The 16,844-nt window shown below is 51.1% G+C and overlaps 1 protein-coding gene across 1 annotated transcript; it reads left to right on the forward strand.

The window, feature by feature from the left end:
- Window positions 1-741: 741 nt before the first annotated feature.
- ITPRIP (inositol 1,4,5-trisphosphate receptor interacting protein) lies at window positions 742-4,538 on the forward strand. Its single transcript, XM_060034115.1, has one exon. The coding sequence runs from the start codon at window positions 749-751 to the stop codon at window positions 2,417-2,419; it is 1,671 nt and encodes a 556-aa protein (XP_059890098.1). The 5' UTR covers window positions 742-748; the 3' UTR covers window positions 2,420-4,538.
- The last annotated feature ends 12,306 nt before the right edge of the window (window positions 4,539-16,844 follow it).

Raw genomic sequence — 16,844 nt, forward strand, 5'->3', positions numbered from 1 at the left:
ACGGCTCAGGTTCAATCCCTGGTTGGGGAACCGAGATCCCACAAGCCACGTGGTGCTACCAAAAAAAAAAAAAAAAAAAAGAGAATCTATTGATTTATATGACTACGAAGTCCAGAGGTAATGGCTTCAGGCACAGCTGGGTCCAGGGCATATGCTTTCCTCCATGTTGGCATCTTTCTCATCCCCTCTTTGAGGCAGCCAGAGAGCCACCAGCAGGTGTACTCCTGTTCCCTCAGCAACCCTAGGCATCAGGGTGAGTCTTTCTCCCCACCGGTCCCAACAAATCCTACCTCTGTCTCCCAGTGGCCAGCATAGGGTCATAAGCTCACCCTGAAACAACCACTGTGGCTGGTGAGGAGGACCATGAAGTAGCCGTGGGCCTGGGTTACATGCTCAGCCCTTGAGCAGGGGGTGGGTTCATCCCCACCCAGACCATAAGGACTGGGAGTAGAAAAGGTTTGGTTCCCAGGGAAAGTGGGGAGCTGCTGCCAGAAAGAGGGCTGTCTGGGCGGACCGAAACAGGTCCACCACTGCGGTTGCGTAGCCAGGATCGCTGCTGTGCGACTTCGGGGTTCTTGTTCCTGAGGCTAGGCTGGGCGTGGGGACGGGGAAGAACCCTAAGGCGTCCGTCCACCAGCTCGGCGGGGCGGAGGTTAGTGGGAGGGAACCACGAGGGAAGAAGCGGCACCGAGGGGAGCCCAGTGTGACCGTCGGCCTCTCTCTCCCTGTTCCCAGGAAAGCTGCAGCCATGGCGCTGGGGCTCTTCCGGGTGTGCCTGGTGGTGGTGACGGCCATCATCAACCACCCGCTGCTGTTCCCGCGAGAGAACGCCACGGTCCCCGAGAACGAGGAGGAGATCATCCGCCAGATGCAGGCGCACCAGGAGAAGCTGCAGCTGGAGCAGCTGCGCCTGGAGGAGGAGGTGGCGCGGCTGGCGGCCGAGAAGGAGGCCGAGAAGGAGGCGCTGGAGCGCTTAGCGGAGGAGGGCCAGCAGCAGAACGAGAGCCGCGCCGCCTGGGACCTGTGGAGCACCCTCTGCATGATCCTCTTCCTGGTGATCGAGGTGTGGCGGCAGGACCACCAGGACGCGCCCTCGCCCGAGTGCCTGGGTGCCGACGAGGACGAGCTGCCCGGCCTGGAGGGCGCCCCCCTCCGGGGTCTCACCCTGCCCAGCAAGGCCACGCTCGACCACTTTTATGAACGCTGCATCCGGGGGGCCCCGGCCGACGCCCCCCGCACCCGGGAGTTTGTGGAAGGCTTCGTGGATGATTTGCTGGAAGCCCTGAGGAGCCTTTGCAGCCGGGACACGGACATGGAGGTGGAGGACTTCATCGGCGTGGACAGCATGTATGAGAACTGGCAGGTGAACAAGCCGCTGCTGTGCGACCTCTTTGTGCCCTTCATGCCGCCGGAGCCCTACCGCTTCCACCCAGAGCTCTGGTGCTCCAGCCGCTCGGTGCCCTTGGATCGCCAGGGCTACGGCCAGATCAAGGTGGTCCGGGCCGATGACGAGACACTGGGCTGTATCTGCGGCAAGACCAAACTCGGGGAAGATATGCTGTGTCTCCTCCACGGCAAGAACAATGTGGTGCGGCCAGGCAGTGAGGCGAAAGACCCGCTGTGCGTCGGAGACTCCCCATACCTGGACACGATGCGAGTCCTGAAGTGGTTCCAGACGGCCCTCACCAGAGCCTGGCACCGCATCAACCACAAGTACGAGTTCGACCTGGCCTTTGGCCAGCTGGACACCCCAGGGTCCCTCAAGATCAGGTTCCGCTCGGGGAAGTTCATGCCCTTCAACCTGATTCCTGTGATCCAGTATGATGGCTCCGACCTGTACTTGGTCTCCCATCTTACCAGGGAGCCCTGTGGGGGGACCCCACCATCCAGCACAGATTGGCTCCTGTCCTTCGCTGTCTATGAGCGCCACTTCCTTAGGATGACCTCGAAGGCGCTGCCCGAGGGCGCCTGCCACCTCAGCTGCTTGCAGATTGCCTCCTTCCTGCTCTCCAAACAGAGCCGCCTGACCGGCCCCAGCAGGCTCAGCAACTACCACCTGAAGACCGCCCTGCTACACCTCCTGCTTGCCCGGCGGCCAGCCGCCTGGAAGGCTGAGCAGCTCGATGCTCGTCTGCACGAGCTGCTCTGCTTCCTGGAGAAGAGCCTGCTGGAGAAGAAGCTCCATCACTTTTTCATCGGCAATTGCAAGGTGCCCGAGGCCATGGGGCTCCCTGAGGCCATACGCAGGGCTGAGCCTCTCAACCTCTTCCGGCCCTTCGTCCTGCAGCGAAGTCTCTACCGGAAGACAGTGGACTCCTTCTATGAGATGCTCAAGAATGCCCCAGCGCTCATTAGCGAGTATTCCCTCCATATTCCCTCAGACCATGGCAGCCTGCCCTCAAAAGCTGTCATCTTGTAGAGCATCCACGACCCAGAGGGCCAGGACACAAGGCATCCTACATGTCCACACCCCTGGGGGCATGTGCAGGCCCGGTCCCGGGAAAACGACAGGCTTTGTAGGGCGCCGTGGCTCAGCCTGCCGGGGGAGCCAGACCCTAGAGCACAGAGGAAACAGAATTCCAAGCCGAAGCTGGTTTGCTTTCATGCCGTCGGGGCTTGCTGGTGAAGCTGTTGTCTGGGTTTGGGGACTGATCCTTCGCAGCTTACTTTTGGATCACCACCAATGGCCAAGATGATGACAGAACTCTGTGGATGCTGAGTTACACACAATGCAAACATCGATTTGGGTGTGATTCTTTTTATATCCCAGGTCCAGTCGTTACTTGAATATCAACAAAAGATCTACAGGAATGCTAACAGGGACCCATGTTAAGACCTTGCACCCTGATTTCCAGTAACCCTTGCCCCCAGGCGTCTGCAGCCAAGCAGTGGGCACCAGTGTGGGAATTTGCAGTGTCCCATCCACAGCCTGCACAGTCGGGGTCCCCACTGTGGCTGCCATTTTTATACTATTTAGAGAAAAGCCCTAGAGATATTCAAGGCCACAGGTGGCTAATGTCTCTGTTACACAGAAGTGGGTACTTGGTGGCAGACAGAAGTTTAAGCTGGCCGTTGTTTCAGCTACACATCTCACTCAGGGTGCACCCCCTTTTCTCTGCCCCTTCTCCCGGGATGCTATGTCCTGAACCCTGTGGGTACCACATACTACGCTGGGTACAAGCATGGTATGTGGGCCCCTCACCCTCGTTATTCTCTCCACAGCTGGTCTCTCTGGCCACCAGTATGTTGAGAGGTGGGGGGCACTGAAGATAGACGATGAGAGAGAAAGAGGAGCACAGGGTCACTGGGGCAAAGGGCAGAGCCTGTTACCTGGGGTCTGGTTTGCAGTCTGGCCTCTGATGCCCAGTTCAGAGAAGGTCATAGAGCTGAGAGGTGAGGGATGCTGTGGCCCTGAGTTTTCCGCAGGGTTCCAATCCTAGAGCAGGGCGTGCCTGGAAACAAGATTGCTGTGGAAACCCAGCTCCACATGCAGGCCCCCAAATCCCCTTGGCTGTTCATTCCAGTGGGGCTCCCTCACTGCACAGAGCCCTCCCTTCTGGATGGGCCTTCCTGGCCACACAGATGACCAACACCCTAAGAGCCTGACAGAGGCTTGGCTGACTGGGACACGTAAGGACAGACTACAAGCACAGCCCTCAGACCTCAGAGAGGCCACCTTGGCACTGCTGGGCTGCGACCCCTGGGCAGGCACCAGAGCCGGCGGTCAGAGCTGGCCTCAGTCTCCAGGCCTGGTTCAGAGGGACTGGGAAGCCACTCCCTCCTCCAATTATGGCTTCACTTGCCCTTTGGGAGCTCCCCTCTTGGCATTGCCTCAGTAACCTTGGCAGAGGGCCAAGGTGAAGCAAGAATGAGTTCTCCTTCCCCAGCACTCTCCTTCCATGGTTGAAACTGGCCGTGCCTCCCAGACACGTACCCAATTCCTCAGGGATGTTGGGCTCACCATGAACTGAAGAAAGGATCCTGTCTCTACCCCAGGAGTGCTCTCACCTAGCCTCAGAGTGTTCTAGAAGACGGACAGTTTGCCTGACAGGGTTAATTCACAGTAGGAGGCTCAGCTGTTATGGGGCATCGAAGCCCATAGGAAGCTGTAGGAAGCTTCCTTCCATGTGAGTTGGGGTTAGACTGGGCAGCACCTGGGTCTGCCCCTCCCCAGGCCCACATGGTCTCCAACAGTAACCCCAAAGCCCCATTTGCAGTTTGGGGGAATTTCCTTATTTATTGTCACCCATGCCTTTCCTTTCCCATCCTCATCTGATGTGCTTTGAGGAGACCCCAGCAACCAAGGAGCAGCCTCCAGAAGCCAAGACCAAGCCTGAGTCTCCGTCAGCTTCCCCTTTGCTTCCAGGAGAAAATTCACTGAGAACTTACCTTCCGGCTTCTTGTTTATACAGAGACAACAACTCAGCGGGGAAATGGGGATCTTTTATGCACCAAAGCTGCATCTGAAGCAGAGAGCAGCGGGACTCTTGGTGTTTCATGCTGCCTTATTTATGTTAAAGGAAGAATTAAATTCTTGCAAGGAGTAGAAACTGGTCACAGTGTTTGTTTTTAACTTCAGGAAATCTGTGAGCTTCCCAGGGCAGAGCTGAGGAGGGGGTAGATTTCCTATTGACACACGGACGCTTTCACTCCCTTTTTATTCTTATGCTTTCAGGAAATTTAAAAAATAGCAAAACAGAATATTTCTGGCCCATCTTTGAGGCAGCCTGCAGAGTTCCAGAAAGGGCCTTTGAAAGCAGGCTATATAGGGTGGATTCCAACACAAAACCTTATTTCACAGAGCTGATGTGTGCAAAGAATGTGGGCCCTGGGAGTAATGTGAAGCTTTTGGCTTGAAGAAAAGAGAATGTCTTTTAAACAGAAGAGTTCTAGACCTTTAGGTCACTTAGGCCTTTCCAGTAAGGACAACTTTCTCCGCGGGATCTCTTTCCTTCCCAAGGATGCTTGACATGACCCAGCATCTGCTCACTTGCTATACCAAATGCCCCAGGACTTTTGCTGCACCTCTTGACAAGTGAAGTGAGCAGGCCTGGCCTGAAGCCACAAGGTCGGTTAGGTTGAACGAGGGCCCCTCCTCCTCAAAAGCCCCAGCCCCTCTCTCTGCCTTGTCAAAGCACAGCCTGGCAGTCCAGTGGTTAGTACTCTGCACTTCCACTGCAGGGGGGCACGGGTTCAATCCCTCGTTCAGGAACTAAGATCCTGCAGGCCATGATGCATGACCAAAAAAAAAAAAGCACAGCCTGGGTTGAGAACGTGGTTTGTAATCAAACCAGCCAGCACTGGTTTGTTTGTAATCACGGGTGTCATCAGAATCCCATGGAGAGCTAGGTCAAATGCCCAGACCCCACCTTGAACCTACACGGCAACCAGGTAAGGCTCTATTTCTAAAGCGCCCCCAAGTGACTGATGACACCCCTGGCTGAGGATGGCTCTTCACCTCCTTTCCAAATGGAAAGTGAAAGAAAACCCAAGTGGACTGCTTTACCTGCAAAACTGTTGGGAGAAAGGCCTGGTAGAAGCCGACCAGCCTGCTTGGGATCTATGGTCCAAGCGGCACCTGCCACACCACAGACATCCGTGAGTACACCCACACTTACGCTAGTGGTAGGAGAAGCAGAGGGGGGATGGGGGAGGCAAAGCTGGTGAGCGCTCCTTTCTAGCAGGTCACGCATGGGTATCACCGGGGCACAGGTTCCTGGGCTACACTGCAGACTTCAGTGGAATCTCTAGGAGTCAGGAACAGGAATCTGCTTTCTGCCGCGTTTCCCAGGTGATGCTGGAAGCCCAAGAACCCCTGATACTGGAGGACTAGGGAAGGCCTCACGGTAGGGCGCTGCCAGATGCTGTTTCTAAAAGATGAGCAGGACTGACCAGGCAAAGCATTTCAGCCAGAACCATGGAGTGAGGGCAGGAAAGCACCGTAGACATAGGCAACATTTAAGTAGCACGTACTGTGTACCAAGCACCCTTCCAGAGCGGGGTTGGTGGCAGCTGTGGCAGCAGGGAATGACTGTCCTGGAAGTTCTAACTTAAGTCACTCGGCAGACTGGGATTCAGAACATCCTCATGCCCTGTCTGGTCTCCGCCTCACGGGATAGAGCAGGAAAGTTGTTTGGTTTGACCACAAGCAGAGAGCCAAGAGCCATGCAGTAACGGAAGTGTGGGCCTTCGGCTCACCTCACCACGGCCCCCCACTTTGCCCTCCCCGGACTTGCCCCCTCCCTCTACCCTGGAGGGACATCTTTCAAAGTTAACATTTTTCCTTGCCATCCAAAGATAGCTTGTTTTTCTAACTTGTGTGTCTGTTCTTTTTAAAAACAAAACCAATACAGTCATGATAAAAAAATTCAACCACAGAAAAATTAAGTAACAGATAAAAGCTCCCACTCCTGAATTCTCAGCCCATTCCCCCATTAATCAGTAGGAAGTATCTTGTTTTTCCTTCCAAAATGTTTCTATATATGTACGTATCACGTGCGTGGCTGCATCCCTTTAGTTCTTTTTTACATAAATTGCACCATACCATCTCACTTTTCTTGGACATCTTTTTGGAACATTTGGCTCTACCTTATTGTTTAAAATAGCTGCTTGCTATCTCCCTGTGTGATAGATGTACCGTAATTTACCCACCCTTCCCCGAGGGACACTTAAGGTGTCTCCACTTTTTTTGCTGTTTAAACAACACTGCAGTGAACATCTCTGTGTGTAAAACCTGCTTTGAAGTGATCCTCTCCTGGTAATCGCTATATTCTGTACTCACCAACTGGCTGTATATGGATTCACCACCAAGCATCTTAACATAACAATAAGAATAATCCCTTTATTCTGGGATTTATTCAATCATCATGACTCTGGAGTGAGGAAAAGCCATTTTTAACCAAGTACTGAACAACACAGCTTGTGTTCCACCCTGGGTCAGATGCTATGTGGGGAACAGAAATATAAGACAAGGAGAGGGCTCTTGTCCCCAGTAAACGGGATCTATTAGGAAGACAAGACCAATGGCCACAAAATAAGCCAGAGAACAATGAAGACTGGTAAGTAATTGAAAGGGAAACGATGTGGCTCTGAGGCCTGCATGGCGACAGGGGTGTGTGAGCTGCCGGACCAGCTTTGGGATTGAGCTGTAAGTTTCTGTGTCATGCATACACCCTTCATACCGTCATTCATCCAATCACATATTCATGTATTTGCCCCTTCACAAAATACTTGGTGAGTGGCTATCACTTTCTATATGTCAGGCACTGTGCCAGCTCCTAGGAAAACAAAGTTCACGTGAGACACTTTGTCCTTATATACAGGAAAATGTGAAGAGCCTCCCCAAAGAAAATCTAATCAACACGATTGTCGTTCTGTCACCAAATGCCTGTGTTAAATTCATCTGAGCCCAGGGCTGGCTTATTTCCTCCTGCACAATGTAGAACCCTGCTCTAGGGGTGAGAGTGGCATTTTCTATCCCTTTGGTGTTCCTCTACAGCCCCGGAAAGAAAACAGAAAATAAAACTGTCAACAACAAACTCCCAGCAAAATGGAACCACATAAACCTCAGAGGTGTTCAAAGGTATTACTTCTTTTTTCGAGGGGAAAAGGTTAGGTCATAAAAGTGCAAGATGAGAGGCCTCCAGACTCCTCCGGGATAAGTGGTCCACACGTCTTCCTCTAGGCTTCCACGGGCTAGCCAGGTGATGTCCCAGCAGAAGCGGCAATCTCAGGAGATTCCAAGTGCTCTCTGATGCCCGCTCCCCAAGGCCCAACTCCTTCCCTGGTTTCCTGCTCTGCTCCTTGCCCTCCCTGCGCAGGAGGCTGTGGTTCTGGTTCCCAAAGGCCCCGGGACCAGAGCCAGGCTGGCTCTCGGAGGGCCCACCAGAGGGCTTGCCGGAAGCCCCACTGCCTCAGGGGTGGCACAACCTACCACATCAAAGAGGAGTGTTAAGGTGACCGGCCCAGAGGAGGGGGCATGAGGACAGCTGCTGTGCCCCAGCCTGTTCCCTGGGAAGCTCAGGCCCCTCCCTCTCATTTGGGCTGGGAAACACCTCCTGTTGCCCCTCTATTTAGAAGGCCGGAACTCTGCTGAGCTGCACTTCCGCGACTGTCTTCCACCCACCCCTTCAGCTCAGCACCAACACAGCTGCTTCGGAGCTGCGGCTGCTGGCTGCTGTGAGCACTTGAGGTTTCTGCTCAGACGTGCTGAGACCTAGGCAGGTGGAGGCTGCCCCTCCTTCTTTCCTCCTAAGAGAGCTGAGACTGACATCTGAGTTCTCAGCATCCTCACATCCGTTGACCTGTGTCACCCCCTGATCCTAGCACTGAAGGCTTCAATGTAATAAACATATGTTGAAAACCTTAAAAAAAAAAGTGTGAGATGAGATTTTCAGGACAGGGGCGGGGTAGGGAGTTGGGAAGAATTCAGTCCTTTCTATTTCTTTAAAACCCACCGATCAGTAAGGTTTCTCTTAGGGTAACTTTGTTTAAAATAGAAATAGAAAGCAAAGACCCACTTCCTGCCACTTCTCACAAGGCACCCTTGGGCCTGTCTTCCCAACTGGCCAGAGATGACTCACACAGCCACCCCCGGCCTCATTGCTCACCTATTCCTGCAGAGAACTGAGCTGTGTTAGACCAAAGTCTCCTGGGACAGTGGCTGGGCCTCCAAAGGCAGATATTGGCCTTGGGTCTCTCCCAAAAGGCATGGCTAGTGCTGAGTCAGCCCCCCAGGAGTTGAACTTCAGGTCAGCCCCGAGATCTCCCAGCCAGAGATGAGGAATCAGCCCATACATACTCCGCGATTGCTGACACCCCAGGAATCAGGGCCAACGGATGCAACAGCAGAAACCTTAAGCGGAGCCAGATTCAGGGCCAGGGAGGTTGGTGGCGTTCGGCCCTCTTGATAGCCACAGCTTCCACCAGAACGATTCCTAAGAAGCTCCCTCCACACATCTGTTTCCTCCTTGCAGCATTTTGTAATCAGCCAGGAATAGAAGCTACTGAAGCCCCACCCATCCAGGACAAGACAAGACCTCAAGCAGCAAGATTGCTCAGCCTGAGTGTCCAGTGACCCAGAGAGAGACAAGGAAGGGAGGTCCCCCTGCCCCGTCTCCATGTGCCCACTCAAACTGGAAGCCCAGTGTGAAATTCTGCCCATGAGGGACCCAGACTTCTCCCACGACAAAACCGTGCAAAGACCAATGAGACTGAGATTCCAGACAGTGCAGATGGCACAGGGGCTAAGAACTTGGACTCTGTGTTCAAATCCCAGCTGTGCCACCGTCCTGCTTAGCAAGTCACATAATTTCTGTGAGTCATGGCTTTTCTGAAAGTCATGGCTTTCGTTTCTTCTCCTGTAAAATGGGAATAATGCTGCCCACCTCATACAGCCATTGAGAAGACTGAGTGTAAAGGGCACCTGTGAAGCACTTAGCTTAGGGCTTGATGAATAATAAACAACAAAAACAGCAGTTGTTGGAACTTCCTTGGTGGCGCAGTGGTTAAGAATCTGCCTGCCAGTGCAGCGGACATGGGTTCGAGCCCTGGTCCGGGAAGATCCCACATGCCGCGGAGCAACTAAGCCTGTGCACCACAACTACTGAGCCTGCGTCCTAGAGCCTGCGAGCCACAACTACTGAGTCTGCATGCTACAACTACTGAAGCCTGTGCGCCTAGAAGCCTGTGCTCCACAACAAAAGAAGTCACCACAACGAGAAGCCCGCACACCACAAGGAAGAGTAGCCCCCGCTCGCCTCAACTAGAGAAAGCCCGCGCACAGCAATGAAGACCCAACACAGCCAATAATTAATTAATTATTTTTTTAAAAAAGGTAGCGATTATTACCCTTGCTCTTTTTTAAAAAAATTTCTCCCATGTTTTAATATTTATTTATTTATCTATTATTTTCATTTATTTTATTTTGGCTGTACCGGGTCTTCATTGTGGCATCCAGACTTCTTAGTTGTGGCACGTGGGACCTAGTTCCCCAATCAGGGATCGAACCTGGGCCCCCTGCATTGGGAGTGTGGAGTCTTACCCACTGGACCACGAGGGAGGTCTCTACCCTTGCTCTTAGGAGGGCCCCTTACAGCCAAACTCCTACTTCGTGGTTCTCCCACTGATAGTGAGGCTGTCCCTCTAGTACCTCCCCCACCACACTCAATCACACATTAGTCTGTCTTCCCTGGGGGCTCCTTTAGCACACAGTGTGGGACCTGCAGGACCTCCACACCTACCTTAGGGCCAGGCAAATGCTCAGGAAATGTCTGTACACCTAACCAAAGGGAGTCTTCAGCACTGGCCCCAGTTTGAGGGAATAGGAAGGGGTATCTTTCCTTGGCCCCTCTGCCCCCTCTGCTTTCCTGGTCCTTTTGCAGAACAGCTAGTGCTTAGATCAGCAGTTACCATAGCAACAATAGAGCCAGAGAGAGGGTACCAGGCAGGGCATCCCTGCTTCTCGGGAGACCAGGTGCCTCTTCTGGACAGCAAATAGGGGAAACTGCTGTGACGGCTGCCTCATAATAATGAGCTCCCTGGAAGGGGTCCAGGTTTCTATGTCATCCATATACCCCTTATTTCATCCAATCACGTATTTGCCCCTTCACGAAACACTGAGTGGCTGTCACTGCTATATGACAGGCACTGTGCCAGCTGCTAGGAAAACAAAGTTCAAGTGAGACACTGTTCCTGCCTCGAGAGAGCTCCCAGTCTAGAGAGGGAAGCAGAAGGGGAAGGCCGGGGAGGGCAGGAGGCAGAGGGGTATGTGTGAGGGTGGAGCAGAGGAGTGCAGAGGTTAAGAGCAGGGCCTCTGGAGTCGACTGCTTGCATTCAAACCCCGGCTCTGCCTATTACTTGCCATGTGACATCTGGGCACTTTACTGCATCTCTAAGCCTTAGTTTACCCATCTGTAAAATGGGGGTAATTAGCACTTACCTCAAAGGCTGTGAGGTATCACTAGTATATGTAAAGTACTGCCTGACATATGGCAAGCACTCAGTAAACAGAAGGCTTTCTATTGTTCTGACTCTACCCCAGTTTCCCTCCTCCACATACCCAAAGCCAGTTTTAGATTAGAGCTTCCTCCAGTGCTTCCTCAGCAGAGCCCCAGCTAACTCTTACCCCAGCTTCCAGGCTTAGCAGCCCCCACTGCCCCTGCATCTGGGAAGTCTGTGTGTACCCCACCCCCTGCTGCCAGCAGATTATCAGAACAGTGTCCCAGATAAAGTCCCCAAAGGGACTCTTTCTGTTTAGCACATGAATGGCCAAGTACCACTTATTTCAGGATGGAATTTTTAAAATACCTCCTGCTCTGATCATTTATAGGGTTCCTCAGTATTCATCCTGGTACTTTCCTCCTTTGGCAGAAATGCCCAGAAACACACACACACACACACACACACACACACACACACACACACACACACCCCTTTGAGAGATTTTCTAAACCTCTGAGTATAATCCAAATATTCCACAGCTTTGGAAGTATACACCCAGATTTAGCAAAGGCTACCCCTGCTAACAGACATCCTTGCTTCCCAGGCCCCCAGTCTTGCGCTGCCAGGAGAGGGGTGCCACGCTCAGACTCCCCTGCGTGGGCAGCACAGAGCCTGCCTTAGTTGCTTTTTCCTCCTTGGCTGACGGGCCTGTGAATGGCTCTCTCCTGCTTGCTCTCTGCCAGGGAGCTGACCGTTGCTGTTCAACCACACCCTCTGAGGAAGGCTGTCTGCTACTAAGTGGGCTGGGGACTCTTGCTGTCTGCGAGGGGATTCTTGGTTGTGGTGGATCTTTGGGAGGAAATGACAGGGCAACGTATCCTACAGTTCTTGTCGGGAGCATGTGTGTAATCATCCTTTCCATGAGCAGCACGGTTCTGGGTGGTTTTGTGTTCCATGCAGCATCCAAGCTGCCTGGTATCTGGGCAGGCCTGCAGGCATTTCAAATCCATAACACTAACCCTCGTAAGATGATAACATCCTCTGAGAGGGCAGAGAAGCTGAATTCTTTTTTTTTTTTTTTTTTGCAGTACGCGGGCCTCTCACTGTTGTGGCCTCTCCCGTTGCGGAGCACAGGCTCTGGATGCGCTGGCTCAGCGGCCATGGCTCACGGGCCCAGCCGCTCCGTGGCATGTGGGATCTTCCCGGACCGGGGCACGAACCCGTGTCCCCTGCATCGGCAGGTGGACTCTCAACCACTGCGCCACCAGGGAAGCCCCGTGAGAAGCTGAATTCTGAGTACTCCTCCATAACACAGGAGAGGGTATTTATTTTACCATCATCAGCAACATGGCAAGATTCCAAGATTCACAATATTAAACTAGGCTTGGGATGCACGGAATGGGGGTGGGGGAAGGAATAATAGTCCCAGCTTCAAAGGGTTCACAGGTCATTTGAGTCTAAACCTGCACACATGAAGCAACCAGAAAACAACTCCAAACCATGCATCAAGCTGTGTGCAACGCAGGGCATCTTGTTCCACAAAGCGTTGGGAGAATGAATGCAGAGTTCATGTCTAATCATCCTCAGAAGCGTTGCCATGATTATAGTGTTGTTGGCCACTCACTGAGCATTTCCCTGGAAGGTGCTAAGTCCTTACATGGATGACCCCATTACTTTTCAACGGCCCTATGAAACAGGTCCTTAGTCGTTCCATGTTACAGATAAGAAACTAAGGCTCAGAGTGATTAAGCATCTTGCCCATGGAATTTAATGAGCGGCAGAGCTAGAATCTGAACCTGGTACACCTGACCACACAGCCCTCTTCTTATCCTCTATGGTATACCACCTCTTTGCCCAAAGAAAAATTCTTATCTGAATTTTGCAAGAGAAAAAGCTGGTTGAAGAAAAACACGAGGAGGCTGCTCTGAGGAAGATTCGAGAGTGGAGGAAACAGCACTTGCAAAGGCTCAAGAGCTCTGGCACAAGCCATATGTGAGCAAAATGTTCGCAAAGACCAAATGCCCAGGCCTCCAGGGACTCACAGGGGTGGATGAATGGGAAATGGGGCTCCTGGGTGGACCCAGTGCTCAGTGTGTGTGTAAGGCGGGGAAGGGGCTGGAGGCTAATCAGTGAGAAGCTCCTCGGGCTGGATGTCTAATTGTCTGTGTAGACTTTTGATAATAAATGGAACCAGGCTGACATAAACCACAGGGGAGCCTAAGGCAGAGCAGCAATGTCTCCCCTCCATCAAGATGATCATTGACTTTGACAAAGGAAATGTGGACCCGGTGGGATGTGAGGTAAGAAGTTACAGGAGAGACACCCCACCACAGCCCTCACCACCAAAGCTCCAAGGAGCAATGTGGAGGTACCCAAGGGCAGTTCCTGCAGCAGTGAAGATGCTCCACCTTGGACCTGACCATTTGTTGATAGGTTTAATCCACTCTAACACAGCCACTCTGCTGTCTGAGATCAGAGAAGTTTACAGCTAGAAGGGAACTCAAGTACCATTTACTCAGCATCCCCAGCACCCATCACAACCACTGCCAGCTGTCCTGGCCATCCCAACCCACCCACACTGTGCCAGGATGTAACTGGGCTCAGCCCAGATGCGCTCCAGTCCAGAGCCACCAAGGAAAGGGGTCCACACGACCGCCTCTAGTCATCAGTTCTGATGTTATCATCATCTATGACGAGGAGGCTCTTTCAATGCTGTGGTTTAAACCGTCTTTCTCTTTTTCTAATAGAGGACAGATTTCACCTTAAATCCATAGTTGAACATGCTTTTATAAGATATTCTCCAAGGGCTTCCCTGGTGGCGCAGTGGTTGAGAGTCCACCTGCCAATGCAGGGGACATGGGTTCGAGCCCTGGTCCGGGAAGATCCCACATGCCACGGAGCAACTAAGCCCATGCGCCACAACTACTGAGCCCATGTGCCGCAACTACTGAAGTGTGCCCTAGAGCCCGTGCTCTGCAACAAGAGAAACCACCGCAATGAGAAGCCCGTGCACCCCAAAGAAGAGTAGCCCCTGCTCGCCGCAACTAGAGAAAGCCCGCGCGCAGCAACGAAGACCCGACTCAGCCAAAAATAAATAAATTTAAAAAAATAAAAATAAATTTAAAAAAAAGACTTGGCCATCCAGGACCTTTTTAAAAAAAAAAAAAGATACTCTCCAATTGTTGAAAGTGGTTATCTCTGAGATATGGGATGATGGAAGACCTCCTGTTTCTCTTTCATTGATTTTTTGTTAACCCTGATGTAATTTTTTTAAACACCCACACATAAAAGAAGTAGTTGTTTTGAAAGTTCCTCATGGAGCCTTACTTAATTTCCTCTTTTCTCCAGGCTAAATGCTTCTAGTTTCATCCAGAGGTTGACAATTCAAATTCCTCTGTGGCTGACAGGTGACATAAAGGAAAGATAAGGAAGTAGTGTAAGGCAGTGCAGATGACCCTTGCCAACTGCACAGAGCACGCCTGGCTGAAAGGCTTTCAAATCCCAAATTGGGCTGTGGGCCACCAGCCTGCAAACTTTCCATGAACACTCTTCTCCATCCTTTATTTCCTGGTTCTCCAAGCTTTCTGAATTAGCATGTGGACCCCAGAAGAGAACATCTTTGGTTCTGGCCATCCAGAAACAGGCCTTTATTTGTTGAGTCAACAGCAGTCTCAGTCCCATGCCAAACACTGGCCAGCACACAGGATTTACATCTGCAAAGATGATCAATCCCTGAGTCCCAGGAGAGGCCACAGAAGCCAAGCAAGGATCCTAGGGAAATGTGACTTGCAGACCTCATTCTTTGTTGCTCGGGTGCCATGGCAACAGAGCGCCCCATCCTGAGTAAATGGTACAGAGACTGCCCCACCAAGTGGCGCCTGTTCTGGCAGACCCTCTACTTCCCCAAGCAGGCTTGCTCTGTCCAACTGGCATGGAGTCACACTGGTAAGTATTTACATGAGTCAAAATCCACCCAGAGGCATCAGATGGCCAGGCCAGGCCAGGCTGAGACATGAGGAGAGAGGGGCTGGTTTGGGCTGAGTCAGAGGCAGGAGCAGCAGACAGCTCTTCCATGGGCACTGACAAGTCCAAACATCACTCCTGCCGCTGCCTGGTCTCAGCATGGCTGGAGGCTGGGAAAAGATCCCGCGTGAACAGAGCAAATGATCACAGGCTGATCCTGAGACCCTGAGAGAAAATGGCATTGTACAGAGCTGTCCCACTCCTAAGGCACCTGCTGGCACACCTGGCCATCTTTGGGGCTCCTTATCGTCTTCAGTGGTGGGCATTGTTGGACGGAGCCAGCCGAGGTGCCACATCCAGCCAAGAGAAGCACTCCCGTAAACTGGTGCAGCCACTGTGGAGAGCAAACGGAGGTTCCTTCAAAAACTAAAATAGGGGCTTCCCTGGTGGCACTGTGGTGGAGAATCCGCCTGCCAATGCAGGGACACGGGTCTGATCCCTGGTCCGGGAAGAGCCCACATGCCACGGAGCAACTAAGCCCATGCGCCACAACTATTGAGCCTGTGCTCTAGAGCCCATGAGACACAACTACTGAGCCCATGTGCCACAAGTACTGAAGCCTGTGCGCCTAGAGGCCATGCTCCGCAACAAGAGAAGCCACGACAATGAGAAGCCCATGCACTGCAACAAAGAGTAGCCCCCACTCGCCACAAATAGAGGAAGCCCGCACGCAGCAACAAAGACCCAACACAGCCAAAAATAAATAAATTAAAAAAAAAATAGAGTCACCATATGATCCAGCAACCCCACTCCTGAGCATTTATCTTGGAAAAACAAAAACTCTAATTTGAAAAGATACATGCACCCCAATGTTCAGAGCAGCACTATTTATAATAGCCAAGACATGGAAGCAACCTAAGTGTCCATCAACAGAGGAATGGATAAAGAAGATACACACACACACACACACACACACACAGGAATATTACTCAGCCATAAAAAAGAATGAAATATTGCCATTTGCAGCAACATGGATGGACCTACAGATTACCATACTAAGTGAAGTCAGACAAAGATAAATATCATATGATACCACTTATATGTAGAATCTAAAAATATGGTACAAATGAACTTAATTACAAAACAGAAACAGACTCACAGACGTAGAAAACAAACTTATGGTTACCAAAGGGGAAAGTGGGGAGGAGGGATAAATTAGGAGTTTGGGATTAACAGACACTACTCTATATAAAAGAGATAAACAACAAGGACCTACCATACAGCACAGGGAACTGTATTCAATATCTTATAATAACTTATAAAGGAAAAGAATCTGAAAAAGGATATACATGTATATTTATAAAACAGAATCAATTTGTTCTACACTTGAAACTAACACAATACTGTACATCAACTATACTTCAAGAAAAAAAAAAAGCTCCTGAAACTAATAAACAACTATAGCAAGGTTGCAGGATACAAGGTTAATGTACAAAGCCAATTGTTTTCCTACATATTATCAAGGACTAATGGATTTTGATCTTAAAAGCGAAACATCATTTATTTTGGCACAAATCAAGGCAGGGGGCATGGAAAATTAAAAAAAACAAACCAAAAAAACCCACAAACAGACTCACAGACGTAGAAAACAAACTTATGGTTACCAAAGGGGAAAGGAGGAGTTTGGGATTAACAGATACACACTACTCTGTATAAAACTGATAAACAACAAGAAGCTACTGTATAGAACAGAGAAGTATATTTAAAATCTTGTAATAAGCTATAATGGAAAAGTATCTGAAAAAGAATATATACATGTAGAACCGAATCACTTTGCTGTACACCTGAAATGAACACAACACTGTAAACCAACTATACTTCAATTAAAAATAATTTTTTTAAAAAGAGAAGCATTCCCACTGCAAGACAAGCAGCTCCAA

The sequence above is a fragment of the Delphinus delphis genome, chromosome 16 (genome assembly GCF_949987515.2).
Source record: "Delphinus delphis chromosome 16, mDelDel1.2, whole genome shotgun sequence".
In the NCBI taxonomy this organism is placed as follows: Eukaryota; Metazoa; Chordata; class Mammalia; order Artiodactyla; family Delphinidae; genus Delphinus; species Delphinus delphis.

Coding starts and splice junctions, on each gene's coding strand:
- ITPRIP (XM_060034115.1), top strand. CDS start 749: ATGGCGCTGGGGCTCTTCCGGGTGTGCCTGGTGGTGGTGACGGCCATC.